At 56.4% G+C, this 26,166-nt stretch overlaps 1 protein-coding gene across 2 annotated transcripts in view; it reads right to left on the bottom strand.

The window, feature by feature from the left end:
• Positions 1–146: 146 nt before the first annotated feature.
• Positions 147–26,166, bottom strand: part of AKT2 (AKT serine/threonine kinase 2) — a 27,172-nt gene continuing 1,152 nt past the window's right edge. The window contains exons 2-15 of one of the 2 annotated variants that reach the window (XM_026055754.1): positions 14,730–14,819; positions 12,002–12,142; positions 9,962–10,090; positions 9,632–9,743; positions 8,999–9,152; positions 8,178–8,309; positions 7,255–7,320; positions 6,504–6,572; positions 5,439–5,561; positions 4,784–4,912; positions 3,917–4,131; positions 3,510–3,597; positions 3,231–3,333; positions 147–2,766 (exon numbers count right to left, since the gene is read on the bottom strand). In XM_026055754.1, coding sequence (XP_025911539.1) covers positions 2,687–2,766; positions 3,231–3,333; positions 3,510–3,597; positions 3,917–4,131; positions 4,784–4,912; positions 5,439–5,561; positions 6,504–6,572; positions 7,255–7,320; positions 8,178–8,309; positions 8,999–9,152; positions 9,632–9,743; positions 9,962–10,090; positions 12,002–12,047 — 1,446 coding nt within the window. In that variant the 5' untranslated portion in view covers positions 12,048–12,142; positions 14,730–14,819 and the 3' untranslated portion in view covers positions 147–2,686. The remainder of the gene's footprint in view (positions 2,767–3,230; positions 3,334–3,509; positions 3,598–3,916; positions 4,132–4,783; positions 4,913–5,438; positions 5,562–6,503; positions 6,573–7,254; positions 7,321–8,177; positions 8,310–8,998; positions 9,153–9,631; positions 9,744–9,961; positions 10,091–12,001; positions 12,143–14,729; positions 14,820–26,166) is intronic. The other variant, XM_026055753.1, reaches the window with a different exon arrangement.

The raw sequence follows: 26,166 nt of genomic DNA, 5'->3' as shown, positions 1-26,166 counted from the left end.
AATGTGAGCGATGGTGGAGGGCAACAGCTTATGAACCCCCCATGAGGCTAATTAAAGCCTCGTTAGTGGGGGCAGCTGGGGCCAGCACAGCCCATCAGCCCCGAGCAGCTGGACCCCAGCCCCCACCACAACCAGGGGCAGGGGAAGGAGGAAAACAGCCCAGTTCCTCCAAAAAAACACTTTATTGCTTGTACCGTACAAATACAAGGGCGGGTGAAAGCAGCCGGACGGACGCCGGGCGCTGCAGCGTCTCACCGCGCCGGGGGAAGCCAAAACACCGAATCTCACAACGTATCTTACAGGGTCTCATCTGCCGGGACCGGCACCACGGCAGCGCGCTCCCAGCTGCAGCCCGGCCAGAGCGTCCCCCTGCCCCGCTTGCTGCGTTGGTATTTTAAGTTAATGCGACTCCATTCAGGCAACTAGAAACTAAGTAAGAAAAAGCAAGTTGTCGTCTTGATTCCTCCCTTCTGGGAAAGGCAAAGGAAATGGCCCTGGCCGCGGGGCACCGCTGGCCAGGCCCCGCAGAGGGCGATCCGGGGGGACGTGGGAGCCCGGCCCCAGCTGGGAGGGAGGGACGAGGCTCATCGACTGCTCCCGGGGCTGTGGGACAAGGCACCGGGGGCAGGATCCCGCCTCGAAGCCAAGCAACGACAGTGGCTGGACACCTCTGCGGCACGGTGCTGCCCCCAGGAGAGCCGCGGCCCCGGCCAGGCTGCCCCAGCTCACGCCAGGCAGGTGGGCGGCAAGTCCAGCTTGTCGCGGCCCGACACGTTGGTGGTGTCTGCAGGCGATGCCGACAGCGAGGGGACRCAGGCAGCCCTGCCCCATCTGCATCTCCTCTGGGAGAGGAGCGATTTGGCTGCACCAACGGCTCCGGAGCGGCACAGCGGTGCACAGGGAGCACCATCACCCCGCGCCGGTACAGCCCATCCCCGGCTCCCCAAGGATGCACCCAGGTGGCAGGCGCTGTGCACCAGCGCATGCACACGCAGCAGTGCATGCACGTGCAAACATGCACCGTAAGCGTGTGCATATACATGTGTGCACAGGACAGGTGAGAGCAGGCAGGCGCTGGGGACCGCGGCGCACGGCCCCAGCGCTAGCGCGCAGAGGGGCTGCAATCCCCTTATCCAAACGCGCCGCCGGAGAGGGCTGCGCATGCGGCACGAGGCCCTGAGGGCCAGGAACTGTCCGTTCGGCGCAGATCCATTGCCGGCAATGGAGCCGCGCGAGAAGAAAGTCAATCCTGATGCTGGCAGTCGAGAAGGTTCACGGAGGGGGGACACTGCTGCCGCGCCGGCACTCGCGTGGTACAAAACAACCATCCCTCAGCAACACTGCCGGGGAGGGTCGATGTCTCTGCTCTTGCATTTAGGTAAAAGCACCGTTTGCCAGAGCTGCCAAGGAAGGACGTCCCCCCGCAGCTGCGCCCCACCGCAGGACGAGCCCCAAGGCGCTCGGCCCCGCGCCGTCGAGCCTTTCCGCAGGCGCAGGGACGGGGAGGCAGGAGGGAAGGGCGGTCGCCCCCCGAGCCGGTGGTGGGGACGGGGGTCCTGCGCCGGCCTGCTGTGACAGACAGCAGGGCCTGGGCAATGCCGGGTGGCAAGCGGGGACCCCCCGCCTGCGGATGTGCAGCGCCGCCGCCCCTTGCTTTAAGGCAACGAAGAAGAAAAACTATTGCTTGTACAACCGTCCGCGCCTTCGAGGGGCTCCCGCCCCACGCGGGGCCTGCTCTCCCCCAAACCCGGCGGTCCTCGCAGGGGTGACAGGCAGGGCTGCCCCCTCCTTCCCCCTCGCCTTTCTGCGGAAAGGGCAGGCTCTTCCCTCGGTGCCAGGCTGGCCGGCTCTGACGAGGGGGGAACTCGTGCCAGGGAAGAGGCAGCCTCCTTCCGAGGCACAGATTTTGGGGCGTGTTGGGTGTTTTGCAGTCTCTGCAGGTCCCCCGCAGGGGCCAAGGTGAGAGATCAGTTGCAAAGGTTTTAGCAGGCCGAGGAGCGACGCGCGCCGGGACAGTGGCACTCGCAGCACGAAGTCAGCGTCCTGCCCCGGCGGAGCTGCCCACCCTCCCCGGAGTCTGGGTGCTGGGGGCTCCACCACCCCCCTGCCCCGCTCCGGCATCGGGTCACGTCCAACAGGAATACCTCGGCGAAACGGAAGTTACTTTGTGATTCAGAGCTGGGAGAGAGGTTTCGCTTCCACAGGATTCATCTCCACAAACCTCCCTTCCTGCATTCGAAACGGCAGCGTCGGGGCGAGAGCCCATTGCTCCCGGCGGGGCACGGGGGCCGGCAGCGTTTCCAGCGAGAGAAAGGCCACAGAGGGGGGCTCTGTGGGGGTGGTCGTTCAAAAAGCTGCGAGCACTTCTAGGAGTTTTAAAAAAAAAAAAAGTAATAAAATAAAATAAAAGCAGTCCTACACTAGGGGACGAGGCACAGCGTGGTGCCAGCTGGAGCCGTGTAGCAAGAGCACTTTGTTTGCAGCAGTATGGCTTCCAAAAGGCGATGCCGCCGTTCTCGCCGCGCGGCACCATGCCCGCGAGCTGGAGTACGGGCTGCCGGGGGCCGTGTCCCCGCAGCCCTGGCGTCCCAGGGGACTACAGCACTGAAGAGAAATCCACATGACCAAACCCAAAAACGTCCTCCTCTCCTTGGAGCCCGAGTCCCCGCCACAGAAACGCTGCTGGTTATTCCCGTATGCTGGCGGAGTACGAGAACTGGGGGAAGTGCGTCCGCTGGTCGCTTTCCAGTGAGCCCATGTTGTCATCTGAAAAGCAGGGGACGGGAGAGGCGTTAGAAGGCGAGGGGCTGCCGAAGCCTTTCGGTGCATTTGCAAGTCTCCCCCCCTCCCTCCCTCCATGCTGCACAGGCCGCATCCTCCAAGGCTAAGGAGGGAGGACGAGCTGGGCTGCAGCAGAGGTGCCAGCCAGGATCACCGAGAGCTGCCCGTGAAGCACCCGGGGTCTCTCCACCGTGCTCACGCCGCAGCAGGGACCCTGAGCTTTTATAAAGGTGCAACAACCACGCCACCCAGGCTGAGCCCACTTGGTCACAGGGATGTGCTTGCCGCACGCCTTTGGAGATGCCTGCTGGCGTGAGGAGAAGGGACACAGGTGACATAGTGAGTCCCCAGCTCTCGATTTAACTCGGCTGAATGTGTTGCCCAAGCAGCAGCCCTGCGAGGCTGCCCTGGCTTTCAGCCTGGCTGGGGCATCCTCCGCGAGCACTCACATCGATCTGGTGGGGTGATAGTGATGGACTGTGCGGTGAACTCGTCGTCAAAGTACCGCGTATCAATTTCAGACGTTACTTGTGGCTTGAACGGAGGGACCAGCTGAGGAAGAAGAAACGCCAGGCTCAACACACAGCACCACGGACAAATTCACTTCCAGATGGTCACAAGCTTTCAGCGAGGCAGAAGCGCACCCGCTGCGTACTGCCCACGCGTTTACCAAACCCACTGCTGCCATTTAGTGCCTTTAAAGCGGTTGCGATTCCTTCCCTTCTTACCTTTTTCTGAACCACATCCTGCCAGTTGATTGCGGCGAAGAAGCGATGCTCCATCACTTCCTTGGCATCGTTGGGACCTCCTCCTAGCCTGTGGGCAGAGAGATACGTGTCTACTGGTGGTAATGCTGCAGTCCTGCCTGCCTGCTCCAGGTTAACTAAGGGCATGATTCAAACTCGATTTAGGATGATTTCAGCAAACAGGGCTAGCTTCAGAGCTCAGGTGGGCTCAGAACATGCCCAAAGACAGTTTCTCAGTTGCCATAACCGAACTGCTTCCACTGAAGCGACTGCACCCTAACTTTGAGCACTGTATCAGGGCCAAGAGTCTCTGCTTGGGATGTACGGGAGCTCTGCTGATGTAGAGCATCAGGAACCCACATGCCCAGCTCTGCTCAGCAGACCCTTACCTCTGCTTGGGATCCTTCTTGAGCAGCCCAGCCAGCAGAGACTTGGCCTCAGGGCTCAGGGTCCGGGGAAAGCGGATCTCTTCCATAAGGATCAGCTCAAAGAGGCGTTCGTGGTCCTGGTTGTAGAAGGGGAGCCGACCGCACATCATTTCATACATGACAACGCCCAGGCCCCACCAGTCCACAGCACGTCCATAGTCGTTGTCCTCCAGGACCTGCGTGGGGAAGATGAGGGGAGGGAGCTCGTGAGCCCACAGGTAGCAGAACTGGCCAGCAACACGAATGAGGGAACAGCCAACCTGAAGAGCCGGTGGCAGAACGGAAGGGTTTCTGTAAACCCACTTCTCTAAATACAATCACCTCACTATGACTACTACTCTAATGAAAGTAGGGCTTGTCCTTTAAAAGCCCCACTGAGAAGTTAGAATCTCAGGCCTGTGGAATAGCCTTCAAGAAAACAGCTTTCTTCCATCATTTGTTCCCACCTTGGATTCAAGAAAAGGCTGACAGCGTCCAGGAAAACTGAGCCACAGGAGTTCTCCTGGAAGAGGCTGGAACTAGAAGCACCCAGAGGAGCAGCTCAAGTCCCTGCCACCCCACGAGCAGGGTGATGCTCCAGCCGCCCACAGCCTGCATGTTAGCAGCTTCCCGGGCTCCCCTCACAACAGCAGGGGCGACAAACAGCAACATACAGTCAGCACAGGAAAACCAGCACGCTCTTTGGGCAACACTCTCCATACAACGCTTTTGCCACAGCTTGTCTAGCCTGTCAGGTCTATGGGCAAGATGTCTCCTTTGACACCACAACAGGGCTCTGGTTTTGATGAAAGCCTTCCTGCAGTAAGGAACAGAAGAGGCTCTGACTACCTCTGGAGCCAGGTACTCCGGTGTGCCACAGAAGGTTTTCATGGTGGCTCCGTCTGTGATGCCTTCCTTGCAGAGCCCGAAGTCCGTGATCTTGATGTGGCCATCTTTATCCAGCATGAGGTTTTCGAGCTGAAAGGCAGATGTGCAGAGCGGTTTGGACCTGAGCACTGAACTTAGAGCATGAGAATATGTTCAGATTAATGCTCCTCAAAACACTCCTCAGGGCATGCGGGTCCGTGAAYCCCCAGGGCTGGGCACAGTGGTTACGCCTCACCTTGGCGAGTTTGGAGAGCAGGGCTCTCTCTGATGGAGTTGAACTCCAGCTCTGAGCTTTGGGCCGGTCCTTTGTCCTCCCTCCTGCTCCAATGCATCCAAATACATTCCCAGCCCCACTTGGAGAGAAGCTGACTGACTGCTCCCCGTTGCCCAAGATGTGCAAAAGGGAAATATGGCAGCCCATATAAGTTAATCATGATGTTTCATCAGCGGAAATCCTTTGAGGCCTGTTAGCATGATTTTCAGGGGTTTCCAAGTGCTGACTCCAGCTGGAGCTGAGAACGACTCTATACCCCAGAACATGGTCCCATGAAAATTGTGTCAATGCCAACATGGATAAAGCTGCTGTTTATCAACACTGCTCCTGCCTTGGTGGTACCTTTATGTCTCTGTACACCACGTCCCTGGAGTGCAGATACTCCAGAGCAGACACTATTTCTGCACCATAGAAACGGGCCCGGTCCTCCGTGAACACACGCTCTCTTGAGAGGTGGAAAAACAGCTTGAGAAAAAGAAAACAGAACAGTAGCCTGTCAGCAAGTGCTTAAAACAGCAAAACCAGGGCTAATCGCTCTCAGCAGCTCTGAGTACGCAGATAATGCGGTCATATGTGTCCTAAGCTCCTTGCCTTGAACATTCAAAATATTTACAGACCCCTGTTGCTGGCAAGAATGGCGCACACACACTCAAGGAGAACATAATGCTCTGCTTTATATGCACAATTGAGAGAGATTCACAAACACAGGGGCACAATCAGTGCTGTGCCATCATCTGTGTTTCCCTTAGCAAGAAAAGCACATTATGAGGTGGAAAAATAACGCTGGAAGTGATCCCAGGGCAGAACTCATCGCAGCAAGCAAACTAGCCATCAGCCAGCAATTGCTGCCAGGGCAATCGCGCCACCTCGGACAAACAGGTCAGGCCTGCGAGCATGATCCTATGGTGTCCGATAGCTCATCTCCCCTGGGAGGGAGGATGGGGCGGCGATGGTAAGCACAGAGCCCAAGGATCCTGGTTCCTCACCTGGATGACTTGTTTGTAATAGGAACAGCCTTGTCTGCAGTATCAAGTGCAGGAAAGCTGAGCTCTGAGCAAAGAGAGCCTGCAGGGAGGACGGGGGAACACAGAGCTGGGCAGGGAATGGGCTAGAGGACAGCAGCGTGTTCGACCTTGCAAAATACGTGCCAATAGGGGATTTGAGTGTTGGCTATAAATACGCAGGGGAATCACTGAGGTGGGGGGAAGGTCTGTGGAAGTGAAATGCCATTCTTGCAGCAACGTCCAAGAATAAACTTGCCACAAATGAGCTAATAAAAATTCAGCCACTGCTTGCAGACATCATCCTTCGAGGCTCAGGTGAAGCATCTGGTTCCCCCAGCCTGGCCCTCCCCGATCTGACTGGTCTCATTTGCAACCTCCCACCACGCTGCATGGACGATCTCACCTCTCCTCCATTGGCATATTCCATGACAAAGCACAGGCGATCGTTTGTCTGGAAGGCGTATTTCAGTGCCTGCAACAGAAAAAGTCTCCGAGAAACTGCACCAGAGGGCTGCATGGCTTTGCATTTCTAGAGGTACCGTAAAGAGGAAAGTGTGGTTATGCGGGCTGCAGCTCTGGCAGCTCGCCAGCAGTCGGGAGGATAAACGGAGGAAGCGCGCTCTATACTTGCCCTGCTCTAGCACTCTCCTCCTAAGCATTAGCTGCCAGAAGCCACTGTCAGACCTGGGACGCTGAGCAAACAGGACCTTTGGTCTGATCAAAGTCTGGGTGCTCTCCAGGGCAGAAGGACCATAGCAAAGCCAGAGCTGCATTTAAATTCCTGCCACTTCCCCAGTGGCCCTCGAGAGTCTCCTGATAGTGGTGGGCAGGGCTCCCTCCGTATAAGGGACTGAATCACACCTTGCACAGGAGAGGGCCTCCTTCTAATGGCTGTCAGCAAGGGGCCCAGCGTAGGGACATTTTCTGCAAGCTGGAGGCCTAACAGATCATATCCCAAAGGCCTCACACGGAGAACAAGAGCTGAGGGCTGCTCACAGCCAGACCACACTGTCAAAGAAGGCATGACATCAAAAAGGGTCTTTTCAGGCCAAGCCAGACATCCTAGTGCGCTTCCTCTCCCTGCTCTGGGGATGGCATTTGTGAGACGTGGGCCCTCGCTCCCTCAAGGCCACCGGACCACAAGCCATGCTTACCGTCAGGAACGGGTGCCGGGTGTTCTGCAGCACTCTGCTCTCTGTAACTGTGTGCGCCACTTCATCCTGTACGAGGAAGGGGCAAAGGGAAGAGAAACTGAGGGCTGCACCTTTCCATTTAAAGCTACTCAACCCCCCATTTCTGGGAAATCAGAGAATTCACAGTAGCATAGCCGATACATCAGCTGCTAAACATTCCAGTGATGACCAGAAGAAATCAGTACTGGGATGAGAACACCATCCACAACTGGGTAAAGTGTTAAAGCCCTGATATCTGCCCAAGCAGTCTGAATCACTGCCGTGCGTACGTAACCGAAAGGGAATGTCTCCACAGCACAGTYAGCGCTGGTGACCAGCCCCAGGCTCAGCCCGGACAAGGGGCCAACCTTTGCACAGAGAAACCCTGCCCCATCTTTGTCCCCCACCTCGCGTCTGTGGCATGCCCTGCAGCCCTCTGTGCCGCGGAGCTCTGAGATTCTTTCCGAGTCAACTGGATCAGCTGCAGGAGAATGCATGCGTCCTTGCAGCAGAAGGGCACCGAATCCCCACTGCTAGCCCCGCATCAAACCTCCAAGTGCAGGTCTCGTCTTTGCCTTTCTGAATAGTTAAGGGGACTGCAAAAGGCTCGGGTAGGAGCCCAAGTTAACTACATGGCAATGCACCCCAGATAAAGGTGAGCGAATGAAAAAAAAAAACCACAAGAGAGCCATACACAAAACAGAACGTGCAATGTTACCTAACTGTACATTACAACACACGCTCGCAGTTTTGAAATAAGAATAGTTCTTGGAATCCCCTGACATTTATAACAAATCATGAGCTGGCAATCATTTGGCATCTTAGGAAACATGTTTTGAAAGCGATCCCCTAAGCCCCACCAACTCCAAACTCTCCTCCACCCCCAGCCTTTGCTCGACACATACTTTCGCAATGATGACCTCTTTCCGTAGGATCTTCATCGCRTAATAGCGTCCAGTGGCCTTTTCCCGCACTAAGATGACTTTGCCAAAGGTGCCTTTTCCCAGGAGCTTCAGGTAATCAAAATCATTCATAGTCTGGGGAGAAAGACAAGATGGAGATGAGAGTTCACAGTGTGGGCAAATGGGATCTGAGACAGGACAGTTCTCACAAGCTGCTCAGTTGAAAACTCAGATCTATTTCACCCCCAATTATCACGGTAACGGAGTTAGGAAAGAACACCACCAGGCTGAGGTTTGTCCCCCGGAAAGACAGCACCAGGCCCAGACCAAAACTGAACGGAAGCGGCACCTCAGTCCCTTGGTGCTGAGACGCACACCAGCACCGCACAGTAGTAGTCTCTCCCTYGTCATTTGGTCACCATCACCTCCCAGTATGGAGCAATCGCACAGGTTCTCGCTTGCTCCTGTGCCAACAACGTGACAACCTGCTCCACAGCCGGCTACAGCAGGAGCAGGCTTCGTGCCAAGAGCGTATTCAGGACAGCAGAAGTGTAAAGAAGGACGGCTGCAGATCACGTCACCCACTCCCACCTCCCACCCTCCAGCCTGTGGGGTTCCAGCTCACCTTCCCTGAACGAGGGCCCTGGATTAGCAGGGTTGTTCCAGACAAGGCCTCCTTGGGGCCTCTGTGCACTCACAGCCGTACTTCAGGAACTCCCAGGTGTGGGTTTGTTTATTTTTCCAGGCTGACTCAGGGGCAAAGCACCCACTGGAGGCATCCCACCACCCCTCCCCAAAAAAGGGCCTTGCTCTGGGTGTCTTACTGCTTTTGCACGTGTTTTGCTCACTGCCACTTCCATCTCCTCAGCTCCCGTGCTGTCATTAGGGGAACCACACTTATAATCCATCGTGTCTACTTCCGGCTCCTGGTTCTTTAAGCTGTTTGCTACAGTCTGAATGGCTCGCATCCACTCTTCTCTAAGGAGAAAACGGACTCAGTAAGGCACTGCTGCACTCTGCTCGCTGTAGTGCGGACATCAGCTTGGGGAGGGCATGGGACGGGGAGGTGCTGAGGATCAGGTCACTACAAGGAGAACCGCACCCTCCCTTCAGCCTTCTGCAGCAGGTAGATGGATTCGCAGCCAACAGATTTCAGGGCCCAGAGCCCTTCCTGGGCTACAGCCAACACAATACGCTATTTGTCACTTCCATGGATTTTGTAATTAACAGAGAAACCATTCTTTTTTTTTTTTTCCTCCCCTAAAGGTTAGGTGGCACATAACGCCCTCTTCCTAGGGCGAGGACACCTTGTTCCCAAAGGAAGGAGCCGTTCTGACTACTCTCTGCATGGGGAGGAAGAGAGGGAGCCCACAGGAGAAGCGTGGGAGCCTGATGCCCAGAGTCCCTGGGGAAAGGAGCCCTGCTTCCTACCCACCCACGGGCAGAGCTGTGCCTACCGCTCTTCCGGAGAGTCCACGTGAAAGGTCCTTTCGATGACTGTTGTCCACTGCAAGCATCGAATGACAAAAGTGTTGGGCCGGGGCCGCTCTGTCTTCATCAGCTGGCACTCTGGGAAGGGGAAGAGGCAGGGGGTTGGTTTGGGACCAAAGAGACCATGCCCTCCCCCCAACTCCAGGGAGCAGGTCCCCTGAGGACATCAGAGCTGCAAACACCACCCAGCCAACCCTTCTGACCTCTCAGGAGTCTCTGGTCAGCACCGGCTTGTCACTACGCGCTCACGCGCATCGAGAGCGCTGAACACAGCTGCACCAGATGGGCTGACGTACCTGCTACTGAGAAGTTGTTCAGCGGTGGCAAGCTGTGATCGGACGTCTCGGGCCTCTCCTTGTAGCCGATGAAGGAACCATCACTTTTCAGCAGGAAATACCTGGGGCGCCACGTTTTAATGTATTCTCCTGCAACAGAGGAGAGGTGGGCCAAGGTGACCGCCTGCCCCAGCCACTGAAACGCTTCCCATCGCCGGTGGACAGAGGCGCTGCTCCAGAAAGGTGGGAACTGCCGCTCTGCTCTCTCTCTGCCTGTGTCATTCACAGCCATGGGCTGGTTCAGGGACAACCACGGCCACGTGTTCTCGCCCCCTGCTCATGCACAGCACTGCTCAGGTGCATTCCAGTGACTCTGGATTCTCTCTGAACGACTTGAAAGACCATTAAAAAAGAACCCATGTGTTCTCCAAGTCCTGCAGCCAAAGCATCCACCCCTGAGGAGCTGGCGGAGGGAGGGGGGGGGTGTTGCAAGGGCCTTCGACAACTGGAGGAGACACTGTACAAGAAGGACCCTCCCCACCACGAGCGTACAGGTGGTGCCACTGCTGAGAGAACCTTGATAGTGAATTAGGTGACTATTTTCCTTTATGTTATTTGGAAATAATGGACATCCTTATGCTATTTCCAACCCTTGGAACTCCCCATAAAGCTGCTAACTACTGCTACTTAAAAGAGGCAAGAAAAGGAAGCAAAAGCAGGCTTAAGTGTTAGGTTAGATCAAAGAAGAGCAGATCGCAGGATTCACACTCTGGGCCCCTTTTCCTGGCAGCTGTGGGCTTGCAATAAGGGGTGCAGCACAGAGCACAGCTTTGCACTTCCCCAGGCCTTCTCTGAAAGCTCCAAAATCATCCCAAACCAGCCTCTGTAGAGCGCTGCAGCAAGGCAAGGCTGCTGGCAACTCAGCACAGCATTGCAGGTACAGAAATAGCATCGAACAGAGGCCTGGCTTCACCCCCTCGCCTTCCCCTCCTGCTGTTGGCTATATTTGTCTGCAGAAAGGAGGAATCCGCTAGCCCCCCGGGGCACAGAGAACATGGACACGGGTCTATGTGGCTAGGCTGCTGGGGAAGCGGGCTGGAGAAAGCCAGCTGGAGGAAGACAGCTTTTAGACCTGCCCCTCTGCCAGCTCCTTTTGCAAAACACCCTCAGCAAGGAAAGGAAAAATAGAGCCACCTTCAACATTGCTAAAAATAAAGCCCCACACGCACGCAGCTGCCACAATGCCTCGGTGCTCCCAATATTCCGCGAACACTAAAAATAAAAGGTCTATCCGGGGGTCTCATCAGGGATGCAGGGCAGCGTGCCACAGCGCAAGCTGTACCCGGGCTTGTGTGAAACGCGGCTGCTGCTTGCGCCGTTTCACCAGCCGCCGCTCTGCGGGCTGCGTTACAAGCCACACCTCCGGGCRGGCGAAAAGGTCTGCAGGAACACGGGGGGACTGTCTTCTGGGTTCCCACACCTAAGGCAAAAAACGCTGCTGGAGGATTTGCTCGTGGCATGGACCAGACCTTGCCAAACACTGACACAGCAGAGATGCTCCTTGCGCCGAGCCGCCAGGCTGAGCCAGGAGCAGATGAAAGCTTCCTCCAAACACCACTTCAGCCAAAGGAAAGGCTTCCCAGGCTTTGGATCAGGCCCTGGATACCAGGCAGCGAGGCTCTGGCACATCGGCCAGCTCGCAGAGCCTGGAAGGGAAGCCATGCGGTGCTGCAGGCTGCCCCTTTCCTGTCTATCCATGGCATCCCAACGTGCTTGAGCTGCCTTCCACATGCCCTGTTYGGGGGAGGGAAGGGATGGATTTGCCTGGGGGGAGAGGGGAGCCCCCTGCACTTGCGCTTGTGAAAGGTTAAATCACCGGTAACTTGAAACCGGAGCTCTCCTTTTCCAGTGGCAGCTGCAGTACAGGATTCCCCGCGGTGACCTGGGCTTGGAGGGGTGCCACCGCCGAGGCAAAGCTGCCTTCCCAGCTCGCTGGAAAGCCGGCCAGGCCTCAGGGAAGCGGCGTCCTAGCTCTCGCGCACCGGGGGGATTCAGCCTTACCTCTCTTGTGCAGCCAGCCCTCCTTGATGACCGAGACTTCGTTCATGATGGTGCCACAGGCTCTCGCCYCCTTTCCGCGGCAGGACCTGGGAACCAGCTAATGCCACCGGCTGCAGGAGGAGCGGTGCAAGTAGGCACAACCTGCGGGAGAAAAGACGCGCTTGCAAGATCTGACCACAGCCCGGGTGCAGCCAGCAAAGCTCCTCCAGGGTTTCACCAGCTTCTGCCTGCCCTTCTGTCCTTTCAACGGCAAGATGAAGCTGCTGCTTCAAACTTGGGAAGTGCTTTCCAGTCAGCTCCGTGCCAAGAGCAGCTGCACCGGATGGTAGGGGAGCACGGGATGCCTGGATTCACGCCGGCACTGCCAGACCCCCCCCCGCTCTTCTTGCACGGCAGGGATGTACCCCGAGAGATGCTCTCCTGCCCAGGAGATCTTCTGCAGCGACAGCACAGGTGGGAGGACTTATGCAGGGCCTCACCTGGACACGCAGGTATGCGCCAAGTCTGCACACGTTTCTGCACGAGCCCACAGCGAGGCAGCGGCTCTCACGCTGGCAAGGGGAGGCAGCCAGCTTCAGCACGAAGCCACCCCCACGCGACGATTAAGAACTCCCCCACTGCAGCAGAGCCGGTTTCCATAAACACAAGTCAAAAATAACCAGGCGGCACGTCTACAAATGCACCTGGAGATGAAAGGATGGATGTGGAGCCCCTGGACTCCGGCTATCTGCTCAGAACCGCCTAGGTGTTTACACCTCTATTTTAAATGTCCCCTTCACCCTTATCTGGCCACAACACTGTGCGCTACCATCACAAATGATAGAAAGCCTTGGGAGATAAGAAGCACTAATTGCACATGCTCAGATCAAAGACGCTGCTGGGGAAAACACACGCACACCACAGGCGAGAGCCCTTACAAAACAAACAGCTAGAGAAAGATTAATCGGAGTCACCTGACGGGATTAACTCCTGGGGCAGAGCCAGCCCCAAAATGCTGCCAGAGAGGGACACGGGAGAACGGACTCTGCCCACGGCGCAGCCAGGACGGAGCCGGGGAAAGGGAGCCGAGCGCAGGGAATGCGCCCTGTCCCGGCCGTGCGGTCCCCACATGCAAGACCACGGCCGGAAGGGATCATCTCCCCAAGGACACGCGTTGGAGCCCGCAGCAAGCTCCCCAGGCAGGAAGCCGTCTCCCAAACGCTCCGGAAAGGGCCCGCGGCTCCATCCCTGGCTCCGAGGCGCAGCACCCCCCCGCTCCAGGGCAGCCCGACTTCCGCCTGGCAGCTTTTTGCGAAGCTGCGGAGAGGGTGGGAAAACGGGGCAGCAGGGCTGTGCTGGAACTCAGCAATCCTGCTCAAACCCATTAAAGGGCGCTTCCCGGGTTGACACGAGGACAAAACGCACGGTGCGTAGCCAAGAAACGGCGTGGGAAGGTAAACACAAGCAGCACCGCAGGCCCACAGGCTTTCCGGCATCTTAATTCGCTGGACACCCAGCGATCGAGCGCAGTGCCACCTCCTCCAGGCTCCCCAAAGTCACCTTGGGCTCGCTCCCGCCGGCCTGCCCGACCCACTTGCTTACACCCGCCCGCGGCTCGAACACAGCACGACACGCAGTGACAGCGGAACAGCCCCTCTCGTCCGGGGACAACCGCTCGGGGAACACCCTGCCCACTGCCTGTGTCCTCCCAGCACAGGGGTTCAGGCGTCCGAGCAGCATCCACCCTTGCCTACGCAAACCGAGCCGGCGCTGAAGACGGGAGACTGAGCAAGAGGATGGGAACAACACAGCCAGATTCACAGCGTATGAGCAGGAACATGAGAGCAGAGATGAACACGCTGTAAGCGCCAAACCACGCTTCCGCGGCACAGTGCTCTCCCGTCAAGCCCGAGCTAGCTCACAGATCCCTCCATAGCTTAGCGCAAGTGCTTTGGATCCGACCCAGTATCCGTAACTCCCAGACCTCCCGACTAATTTAAAACCTCAGTTGTTTCACCTGCAGCTCACTGTCTCCAAACTATTTCCCTGCCTCAAGTCTCACCTTTAAGGCTCCCTCCTCGCACAGGGCTGGAGGCACATCCTGCTTCGCCAGTCGCTGCTCTCGCCGCCGCCGCGGACGAGGATGTTTCCAAAGGGGACTTATTCRGGGGGAGGCGGGGAGAGGAAGGGAAGCAACGGGTGAAATGTCACGGCCTGGCTGTTTGCTCAGGCTCCCGGGAACTGCGAGCGGGAGCAACTGTTGCTGCGGCTGCTCCAGCGAAAAGCKCCGGCCCATTCAGCGAAAGAGCTGCACAGCTCGCCAAGAATTCCTTGGCGTCACAGACCTTCTCCCCTTGCCAGCTCTCCAAATCGGCTCAAGTACCCTCAAATCCTGACACTTTCCCCTGGGAAGTCGCCGGCGACGCAGTACAAAGCTTCGCCCCCTTCATTCCGGCACGCGAGGGCAGGCAGAGCAGGTGGGAGAAGGGGCAGGTTCCTCCCTTGCTCCTGCTCGCCACGTTCGTCTGTCCGGCAGGCTGGATCGTTCACCTGCGGTCCACTCTGGAAAGTGTCTTCCCATCAGCTTCCCTGACACCCGAGAAAACCCCACACGAGCATCACGACTAACACTGACGGTCACAAGGGGAAGAACCCGCTTTGACCCCATTGCAAATGAGGCCCTGCCACGGCAAAGCAGCTAGCTYGGATTCCTGAGCAAAACCAAAGCAAAACTGCAGATGACACCTACGCCTTGGGCACCGCTGCGCAGTCCRGGGGGCTGCAGGCACTGGAAACACAGCTCTGGCAATCGCAAGCGCTTGGGAATCCAAGTACATTGCTGTAAGGCAAGTGTTATTTGCATCACTGTATACAGGGAATAAAATAAATAAATAAAYCCCCCAGAAGCCAAAGACAACAGGAGTCTCTGAAGCATTTACCAAGCCCTTTGAAAGCAGAAACCGCTAAGCAATTTGCTTATGGCTGAACTGAGCCTGGGGAACGATGGATGCAAACCCCGACGCTCCCCATTCCTGGCTCCGAATTCAGACCCGGCGCTTGCTGCTGGGTCTCTCCCAGCAGAACGTTACCAAACGCAGCAGAACGGCGAGGAGTGCTTTGTTTACAATTAAGATACACAAACAGAAAACGAGCAACTCAGCCCTGGGCAAATACAGCATCTGCAACCGCTCCTTGCCCGGGATGTGCARGGAGAGCCGTGAACGAGCCTGGCCYGCTCGGGGAAGAGGATTTGCACTCCGCTGCCAGCATGTAACAGCGGACAGAAACCGGGGACGGGGGACTCCGCTGACGGCGGCGGACGAGTTTATGCAAAACTGCCACCGTGCACTAAGCAACGGTGCGCAAAATTCAGCAAACAGAGCCGGGTGTTGCAATCGGGTTTTGCTCACGGACGCAATAGTGCTAAAGGTTCAAAAGGAACGCCGGACGTAGTGACGGCATCCCCTCTCCCGGCGGGCTGGAGATAACCCTGAGCACGCACAGCCTCTCCCTGCCCCGCGAGCGAGGCTTTCCCCATGCTTCCCAGTGTTAATATCTTATAACACATTAACGTGCTGCAGAAACAAGGCAGGGAAGCCTGCTGCTGAGGGCACCACGGGGAGACAACGCTAGCTTACATCCCACTAAAAAAAAACCAACAAACCAAAACACAAGTGCAATAGGCAGCCCTGAAGCTCTTGCACTGAGAAGGGAGAACTTTCTCTTTCCAGCCCTTTTCAGCCCATAAGGACCAGCCCCACAGATCTGGGGAGCGGATGCCCGTACAGCAAGTAATGCAGCAGGTCCACTTTGAGCTCATACCAAACTTGGAGATTTGCACAGGAAAAAAAAGTCCAGATAAGTATTTTACAAAGGAAAGAACAACTTGAACCCATTTTAATGAACAGGCAGATCAAAGTGCCAAAACGTTGGTTAAAGTAGTTTGAGTCGAGAGCAGAGCTCCAGCCAAGTGCTCCCTCCCAGATCAGCAGCGAGGCCCCTGGAGAACTTGGGTCGCCTCCTGCAAGACGCCTCCTCCGACCGCGCACATCCCAAAGCGCTTCCACGCAAGGGTGAAGGTGCAACCTGCATCCGACGCAGCCAACCCCGCCTCACCCCTCCCTAAACCGGGGCACAGAAAGGGGTACAGCAACCGACTTGCAGCGGAGCAGAGCAAGCAACGGCTCCGGCCCAACGGCAACCGTTAATCTTGGAAGATTATCAAAATAGGTTATCAGCAGCGATATTTCCAGCGCGCTTCAAGATCGCCCAAGGATCTCGGGACAGCCAAGCCCCCGAAAGGCCACGGGCTTTGCCAAGTGCTCCATCGCACAGCGGCCGCTTGGGGAAAGCGGCTCTCACGCAGGGCTGCGTCGTCTTCTGAGCTAAGGGATGCTCAGAGAGCACCCAGAGCAAGAAGCAGCAAGATCTTCGTTAGAGCTAACCAGGTGCAAACCAAAACCTTGCTGAAGACGGCAACACAGAAACACCGCAAGGTCATAAGACAGCGTTTAACCAGTCTGGATCTTGCATTTAGACCATCACGATTGTGTCCAAAACACAGCTAAAAGCTTAACTGTTCTTGCACTGCCGGCTTATCTTCCTTCGGGAGATGCAAAAAATTACACGATCACACCTGGCCCTAGTTATACCTGTGGCCAAAAAAAAAAAAAAAAGAAATCCCAGGAGAATACGGCTGCACTTTCAGAAGCTTGTAAGGCCTCTGACAGCTTTTTTCATACTGCTGAAACCCAATCTATTCCCCCAGCACCTCTGCCAACCTCAGAGCAGCCCACGCCCCCATCCCACCGAGCCAAGTACGAGCACAGGGCAGGGATGAAGGCGGATTTGCGTTAATATTCCAGGCCATGCATTTCAGCCCGGCCAAACATCCGTCAGGGCAGCTGCCACCGAACGAGGCAGGCCCGAGTGCCGACCGCGTCCTAAACCACAGCACCCAAATCCGGCAGGACCCGCCAGCCAGGCTCCCCCCGGCTTAGGGGCTCCAAATCTGGAGTCGCTTAAGACTCCCTCCCCAAAGGGTTTGCGATCCAGGACCGGTCACTGCTTATCCCCAGCGTCCGAGTCCAGCGCTCGTGCCCGTGCTCGCACGCGCAGCAAGCCTACGGAAAGCGTTCGCGCTCAGCGGCTTCTGGCGACCTGATCCCATGAGCGAGTTCAGCCCCACGTAACGTCAGGCACCGTTGTGCAAGCGGGGCCTCGCGCGCCCGAAATTCCCGTGGGGGTTTTGCAACCCTCTGCCCTGGCCGGGCTGCTGTATCCAGCACGAAACACCGAGCGGCTCTCCGTTCTCGGGCACCCGCTGGCATTTGGAAATGGGGAAAAGAAAAAAGCAGCCAAACAACTGCCAGCCTTGGCCAAGCTTTGAAAAAAACAGGAGCTATTACCAGGTCAAAACGGCCAAAACCCCGAGCCAGGCACCCGCGACAGCAAGGAACCGGCCAGCAGCAAGCCGCGCCGCCAGGACTGGGCTATTGATTTTCAGATGGGAACAAGCTACCGTTTCTTCAGCTCTCGAGCACCCAGCCGAGCCGATCCCTGGACAGATCCTCTCCCAGACAGCGGCTCTGGCAAACAGCTCGCCTACGTAATTAAGAGGGAAACAAAACAAAAACATCGCTGCAAGAGAGAAGCATGCAAAAGGCCAGGGTGGCACAAGATGTTTTCAAGTGAGAGGTATCACTCCCTTTATTCACGTGCGAGCGGGGCTGATGACATGTTTTCTGGAAGAGGCGGCACAGAAAGTGTCTGGAATTAATATCCGTACTGTCCTGAAGAGGCAGAGACAAGACCGACTGCAACCAGCATCCCGCAAGGATTCAGGGATCCGGACCAGAACGATCGCTAATGGACATGCCACACACAAGATCACAAGACAGGCTTTAAAATCACATTAAAGGTTACTAAAAACAGCCCCCCAAGGGAGCGACTTGACAGGTAGTCTCCCGAGCCTGCAGCATTTTAGGGTCACAACAGCGTCAGCTCATTCTGCAGCACAAAACCCGTCTCCGCTCTCCTGGAAATCATCCAGAGGCTACAGTACGCATCTCACGTTATCCCGGCCGAGCCGTGCTGCCCCGCGCCAAACACCCCCCGAAGAACAGAAAGACGCTCTGAATTTAACAGCACAGGACAGCCCTGGCCAAGCAGCCAGCAAAAACGCGTCCGTCACAAGCGAAGCAGCTTCCGGAGTTAAAACGGAGCAGGGAAGCGTCAGGAAGAGCCTCGCTCGCAGAGCTGCAGGGCGACGTGGTGAAGCACGGGCGATGGACCCTCTCCTCGCTCCTCCGCTCGCTGTGCGGCTCCAAAGGAGCAGACCACCCCGCRGGGCTCGCGCAACGCCCTGAACCCACATCATACGCCCCGAAACGCGGTAGCATTTACAGGCGACTTCTGCCTTGCAAAAAAAATTGCCATAGATAAATCACCGAAGTGCCTGCAGGCTCTGGTAAGAAACTCGGTCTCCATGGAAATAAAGTCGGCAGTTGAGGTTGAAAAACGCCTTCGAGAAGGACCTGCTCCGACGGCTCAGACTCAGGTCAGAGAGCTCGACCAGCCGTTGCTGCCTACAGCCCGGCTCCTTCTAGACGACGAGCAATTCAATTTCTCCTCCGCGGCGCAATTTCCTAGCTAAAGGCCTGCACAGTCAATACGTTCACTTAATCTACAGGATTTTTTTTTTTCTTTTAAAAACAAAAGATGAATTGTCAAGCACAAAGCGGTAATGCTTTGTCCTACAAAAAGAGATCACTCCTTCAGGAAGGCACCAAAAATACAGAGCAGCCGGACAAAGCCCTCACGCAGTAGAGCTGCCCGGCCGGGTGTCCTCTCCGGCGGCCGGTGCCACCGTCATCCCTTCCTCTAGGGAGCTGTGAGCCCAAAACACCTTCTTTTTCCRGCAGCCGGGGTGAAGGCAGCCCCGAGGCTGGTCCCTGTCGCCGCCTCCAGGCTCGGCTCGGCGCGGGCAGCGGAGCACTGGGTTGACCGGCGGGTGACTTGGCTGAGCACACGTGAAGCTGTTCACACGCGTCAGGACGTGCCGCAGAAGGGAGGCAGCTCTCTCCGGCAGAGGGGGAGCTCACAACGGTGGGATACGCTCCCTGGTTCAGCGGGGTTTGGGGCGGAAACGGCCTAGGCACGTGCAGCTATTGCACGGACCATAACAAGGAGGCTGCAGAAGCAAAGGAACCGGCCAAGCACCAGCTCCGTGGGGAGATCTTTGAGCCAGGGTCACCTCCTTTCCCAGAACTGCGCCTGGTCCCCGTGGCGTCCCAAAGCACCTGGGACATGTGCTCTGGCTCTCAGACACGTAAAGGTCTCACCGAGCGGCTTGTACAGTCACTCATGGTTCGGGGCGTCTCCCGGCCACAGAGGAGAGCTCTCAACGACGTTTCACCAGCGCCTGGAGCAGACCCCTGCAAGGCTGCTCTTCCCGGGGCCCTGGGAAGAGCCCTGCTCCTCTCCACAGGCACCAGACGGGCTGTCAGGAGCGTGGGTTTATGGACGGGTTCGGCTTTTCCTCGCTGCGGCTTGGCAGTTACTAGAACAAGAGGTTTAATAAAGCAGAAGTGATTCCAGCGGATTGTCCGATATCCAGCATCCCTCTCCTGGCAACCTCTCCTACTGTTCCTTGTGCAGCGCAAACAGGAGTTTATTTTGCTCTCCACAAAGGCAATAAAATGCACCTATTTACCAGTTCTTTGGCCTTCTGGGACACCAGGGCACTCAAGAACAGAGGGCCGGGGAAAAACAAGCCGGGATGCACATACGCACACAAGCGTCCTGCAACGCTGGAGAAGCCTAGCGAGGCTCCGAGCCTCGGCCCGGCGCAGGAGCCGGAGCCCACGATCCCGCGCGGCGAGGAGCTGCGCCCAGCCCGCCTGAACGCCGCCCGCTCCGCCACATCCTGCGCCGCGGCGGCGGCATCGCGCGCGGCGGTCGGCCAAACAGCTGCAGCGTCGACGTGAGGAAAGGAGGTTTGCGATGGGAGGAGAAAAAACAACAAACCCGCATGTGCCTGGCTGACAGCGCRACGGCCGCGACGCAGAGCTGTTTGCTTTCGGCTTCCAGGCTCTCCCGTTCGCGGCAGCCTYGCGCTCACCTGTGTCGAGAGACGCCTGGTACAGAGGGTGCCTGGTCACCCCTGACTCACTGCTGGGGAAAACGGAGCCTATCCAGAGCCACTGCGCAGAACGTACCGCTCCTCCCGCTTTGATCTACCTCCAGCCCGGGCTCCTTCATACTATTCGACACCAATTTAACTTACTGGAATTACTGTGAAACGGGCGCCATGCAGCCAACTCTGGGCTTCTTTTTACCTGTTACAGCAACACCGAGGAGCCCTGCCGGGCAGATGCTGCGTGCACACAGCGCGACAGAAGCACGCGTCCTTARAGCGGGCCAGGAGGGACCCCGCTCCCAACCCGCGCACCAAGGACCAACGTCTCCTGGTTTAAGCAGCTGTCCAAGATGCGCTGCAAGAAGTCTCCTTCTCACAGGTATTTCAGAGCTGCAAGTACCTCAACAGACCTGATTTCTACGCACTTGACATGACACGCAGCTCTAAGACACAGCTCCCATGAAATGGGCCAAAGCACAAGCGCCAAGTAGCACAAAAATGGGCACCGAGTCCCCTTAATTGGAAATTTGCAGGCAGTTCAGTGCTAAAACTTAGAATTCTTTCCACGCTAGAAGCATACACTGAAGGAAAAAAACAAGCAGCACTGGGTAGATTTGCCTTTTAACTCCTTGGAGAAATAAAAGTTGCATTAACAACTTTAACACACCGTGACTGATGGCTTACCTGAGCATCACCAAAGCAATGACATTCAACATGATCGTTAATGACAGCTTCAAAGGAGAACGGGGTGGGGTAGCCCCTCTCCCCATCACGAAGCAGAATTCAATCATCACGACTAGGTTTGGGAGACAAAGACATCGCTGAAAGCAATGTGCCCCTGCTCAAATCCATCCCACCGCCGCACCAGCCGAAGGGATGCGCYGAGCAAGTGTCCTCGAGGGCTCATTAACTGCTGCAGAAGGAAGGGCAGGGAGAGCCAGGCCCTGGTTATCACTTATGCCCTCTTCAACCAAGCTAAGGGGTTTAAAGCGAAAGCCTGGAGTTGGATACGACCGGCTCTGCAGCTGTTATTACCACCTTTCTGCAGGTACAGCTCTGCAGAAGACCTTGCACACACATGGCACAAATCTGCGTCCATCAGCGATTTAAACCAGCGTTCTGGAGCCTGGACAGCAGCGACCAGGGTTTGAGCATTCGTTCCTCCCTAGAGCTCCACGCGAGGGCTGACCTCCAGCAGGAGCACGGGGCAGGAGAGCACAAACATCTTAAATCACCRCAGGAATCACCAGGACGCGTGTCGGTGGGAGCGAAGCGGAGGACGAAGGCCGGCGCAGGAACTTGCGAGCCGCCCGGCTCCCGGTCCCACATCTGCTCCATCGCRCTGCCCACGTCATTAAGGGAAACCTCCATCTGCAGAGCAGAGACTTTGCCAAGCGGATTTCAGGACTGCGTGTGGCCACGTGCAAGAGGCTGGGAGATTCAACAGCAAATCTCAAGTGAGGATAAAGCATCTCCATGCTGCAACTAAGAGGTCATGGGTTTCAATCCAGGACTGAGAGAGAACATTGGATCCCAGGGAAAAAAGAAAAACAAACAAACAAGCAACAACACTTGATGCTGGATGTAAACCCTTTCTTTACGCAGAACACGTGGCAGCGCCCAACACTAAAAGCAACAGAAACGAAGGTGTGCCAGGCTTTGCAACCAGCTCTCAAAGTTGCCTTGGTACCTAATGGACAGGACGGATCAACTCTCCTCGCGGCAAGCCTGTCCCTGCTCCCTGCAGACCTTGGCTGGGACGGCACAGCACAGCCCGCTCAGAGAAATAAAACCAAGGAGATGTCCTGTCTGCAGCTCCAGCGAGAAGCGAGCAACCCTACAGTCACAACTGCACCATCAGCAAGGCTCAAGCACAGAGCAGGACCGTCCACAGCGGCAGGACGGAGCCGATGCGACGGGTCCATGCCGAGGCCAGGGCAAGGCTCGAATCTGCGAGCAGAGACAAAGCGCGACGAGGTGCAGCCACCACATCTGCTCTCTGCAGTGACCCCCACGTTTCAACACGGTCCATTGTGCGTTTGGTGCTGAAAAGGCAAATTTTAAATGCCGCAAACGTCCAGGGATTTCTGGCTGCAGAAGAGAGGGGCCACACACTCCGGCAGGACGCTGTTTACCAGCGGAGAACCCTCAATCCAATTGCCTGCGCAAACAACTTGGTGCTAAACACCCAGGGTGTTATTTTAGAAAGGGGAAGTGTGGCCTAGATAAAGCACCACACAAGGAGAACCAGAGCTCCCGTTAGTCTCGGATCTGCCATCCCTCCGCGCTCCCAAGACGGAGGGCGACGGCTGTACGGCCTGGGAACAGACTTCCAGCTTTGCAGCGCAAGTCCCAGCCCTGTCTATGCCTGAGCTTCCCATCTTCAAGGGGAAAATCCTGCCCTCCCAAACGAGGATGCTGTTATATTCGCATTGCTCAAGACACGCAGACAAAAGCTGCCTTACAGGTGCCAGTTAATGCTCTGTGCTGCCCACTGCATCGAGGACGCACATCCAAGTCCAGCCGAACGTATTCCCAGCCACCCATGCAGGCCACCGAGCAGTCGATTAAAAACATCTAACCCAGGTAAACACGGCCAGGAAGTGACACACGCTGCAACAGCCTGCCTAACCTTCATTACCGATGTGCAAAATACCCAGCCCGGGACAAGTCACAAGATGTGTCATTTCTTACTGGCCACATTACAGGGCCAGTGCGTTTCCAAGCCAGCTTTTCAGGAACTTAAATACTGCCTGCCTCTTTCAACACTGATGCCTATCAGATGAACACGCTCCCATCGCGCCCGAGTAGGCTGAGCTGGTGGCACGCGGAGGCCGCTGTAGGCTGAGCCTTTGAATTAAGCATCAGAGTGAGGCAAATATGTTGTTTCCAGCAAGCTCCAAGCATCATTCTTTACCTCTAAATCTGAACATTCCCAGACGTGCAGATTCACAGCCCAGGTTTGGGATTTTCCCAACAACTGGGAGACTCAAGGGCTGGGCGCTGGGACCTGGAGCTTTCCGGCCGTGCCAGAGTTGGAGATTTCACAGGCTGCCGCGAGGACGCAGAAGATCCCTACCTGATCTCCCCCGTGCACACTTCGGGCACGCGACRCAGCCCCCAAACGAGAAAGAATCAGGGCTTCTCTCGCCTCCTCTCAACACCAGAGGCGAGGCGAGGCGCCGAGTCGGACGGCAGATGCGTCCCCGCCAGCTCCGCCGGGGCAGGGGCCGAACATTAGAGCCGACGAACCAAGGGCTGATTGGTGCCGACAGCTCCTGCGCTCCAGCATTTGCCGCGGGTCACGGTCTCGGCCAGAGCACGGCGCAGCGTAACCGCGGCCCCCAGCGAGCGGTGCCACCTCTGTCCTGCACCCTCCCACCGCCTCAAACACGCGGCTCTACGGGAAAAATATCGCATCCCTGCCACCAACCCCCAGCTGAGACGCGAAGCGGCCGCAGCACTGCGTTGAAAAGGGAAGGGCAGAACAGGGACCAAAGCGCTTGCAGGAGGATCACACAGCTAAACCCGCTATTTCGGATCTGCTGGAGTTACCGCGAGCCCCTGCGCACTTGTCTAAAGCTTATTTCTCGATCGCGTCGAGGGCAGGAGGGACAGAGGCCTTGTCCCACCGCAGCGCTGGGGCAGCTGTCCCGCCGATAGATGACCGCAGGCAGCGCTCGTGCCCCACGAGCRGGTGCCGTTGTCCGCATCCCTTCGGAAAGGCAACGCTTGGCAAATCAGTGCCAATGACCCGGGTGCTCGGCTGGACCATGCAGCGTGCACGGCGCTTTGCAGAATGCCGGGACGCTCCGACCCGCCACGGCAGAGAGCAGCGGGTACCTCGAAGAGATCCAGCAGCCRACACCACATGGTTTACATGAGGCATCTACTTTCCTATTCATTCCTTGGTCTTCAAATTCTCCCGAATCGTCCCCATGGCAAAGCCTCGTGGTGTGCTTTGGCCTTAAACCAACCACGATTTCCTCCGCACTGCACCAGGAGTGCATGTTTCTCTGAGAAACGCAGAGATTCGACCTTGAATGCATTCTCTGCCCCAAATGCAGAAGAAACTGTTTCATTTATATTTTACAGTTATTTTTCCCCTGTTAAACTCTTTGTCCAATTTTAGTTTCTCATACAGTACCCAAGCGATGGGCTATTAAATGCAATAATCACTGTGCACTTGCTAAAGGGCCTCAGGGAGCTGGACAGAGCCAGCCAGYCACACACACCCCGCAAGGGGTTCGTACCTCCTTGTAAAATGAGAAAATAAAGATGCTTGATGCAGGGTTACGTGACAAGCTCGCGACAGAGAGAAAAAACAGATGAGACGCCCCGGTTTCCTCTCGCCAGGGCTCATTGCCAGACCTGCTCCCCGCAGCACAGAGCGGATCCAGGTATCCTGTCTGTGCCCTCTTTCGACCGACTACACATCCCAGACAGCCAATATATTGGCCCGAAATRCAAAGGAGGGCCAAGAGAGAAGCACCTGCAGAATTTCCACAAAGCAGCAGTACGTACCCAATACTGCTTTTTTTACCTCTATTGCTGTGGAAAACTGCAAATCCCATCCAGGTCTCCGCAGGCCACTGTGACTGTCCTTTCTGCGCTTGAAAAGCTCTGGTTACACACTCAGCTTGCTACTATAACTGCCCTGCTTGAATTAAAAGTAAAGGCCCCCAATTGCTTCTAACTGACCCTTGATTATATTTTTATGCAGTTACTGCATCTGGCCAAGCTGAGGCTCTTGAACCCAGAGACGCGGCTTGTGGTATGAGGCTGGCCGTGAGCTCCTCCAAGACGGATTCGAAGCTCGTACCAAGAATATTCAGCGCCTAAAGAGAAGAGGCCTCCCTCAACGGCTCTAATACAATATGAAAAGCACTGCTGATTTAAAAAACAAGCAAACAAACAAACAAACTGTCACTGTTTTCTTATATTTTAAAGGTAATTATGATAGTGAAAGAATCATGGTTCAGGAATTTCCAACAGCATGAAGTGCAAAACTTCACTGTTTACTCTGCCTCTCGTCTCCTAAAACCCAGGAAAGTCCCATTTCAGTACCCTCGCCGTCCCCACGAGCGCCCGATGAGCTGCGATTCCCGATACAACCCTGCTGACGGGACTGGACGCACCTGCTGCCCCCAGCAGAAACGGGAAGCCGGAACAAGCGGAGGCCGTCGAATGCCCGCTCATACATCCGAACCCACTTGCAAGCCAGCACATAAGTGTGTTTTCAAAGCCCTGACCATTATACTTAGCTATTTTTAGCAAGGGCCACAGTTTATTACATGGCTTTGCTCCACTGACACAAAACCATATTTGCAATCGAGGGATTCTGATCACAAGATAGAAGCCACAAGAGTGGTTTCCAGGCATACACCAGAGCACAGAGATAAAAATACAGAACTTGTGCAGTTTGGGCGCGTTTAAGTGTTTAACAACACTTTACACCAACTGAAAACAAAGCCAAAGACTAGCTTTAGAGATTTGCATCTCTAACTGCCACAGCGCATCCTGTCCTATGGATGAATGACGAGGAGCAAACGCTTTCAAAGAAGCTTTGAGCAACAGAAAGGACACTTCTAGTGTAGTCTGGCCCCTTGATGCTTTTGGAGAAGTGCAGCACCCCCCTGGAAACGGCACCGTCCTAGCCCTGTCCTCGAGGAGCAAAGCACAGAGCAATTGGAGAAACAGCCGCACCGTGCACATCTTCCTCCCGTGGTGCAAAAGGAAAGGCAAAGGCGGTTTTACGGCAGGGCGAGGGGGGTCAGGCACCCGCCGGACCCTGCTCTGGGAGCACTGTTGCTCCAGGCAGCAGCTGTTACCATATTTAAACGGAGGCAAAACCCTCACGGGTTCCTGCTCCGGGACTGCCTAGAGGGAAGCAGCCTGGGGCGCAGCCCTCGGCACCCTGGGGACGGGACGGTGCCTCCTGCCAGAGGAAGCGGTACCAGCACCGGGAAGAGGAGGGTCGGACGGCACCGCTCCTCCCCGGATGGGGAGGGAGTCTGACGCCCCGGTGCAGCCCCCCAGCCGCAGC

This window comes from Apteryx rowi, unplaced genomic scaffold (genome assembly GCF_003343035.1).
Source record: "Apteryx rowi isolate R43461 unplaced genomic scaffold, aptRow1 scaffold_1259, whole genome shotgun sequence".
Classification (NCBI taxonomy): domain Eukaryota; kingdom Metazoa; phylum Chordata; class Aves; order Apterygiformes; family Apterygidae; genus Apteryx; species Apteryx rowi.
The sequence above is the reverse complement of the archived record's forward strand: the minus strand, read 5'-3'. Positions and strand labels throughout refer to the sequence as shown.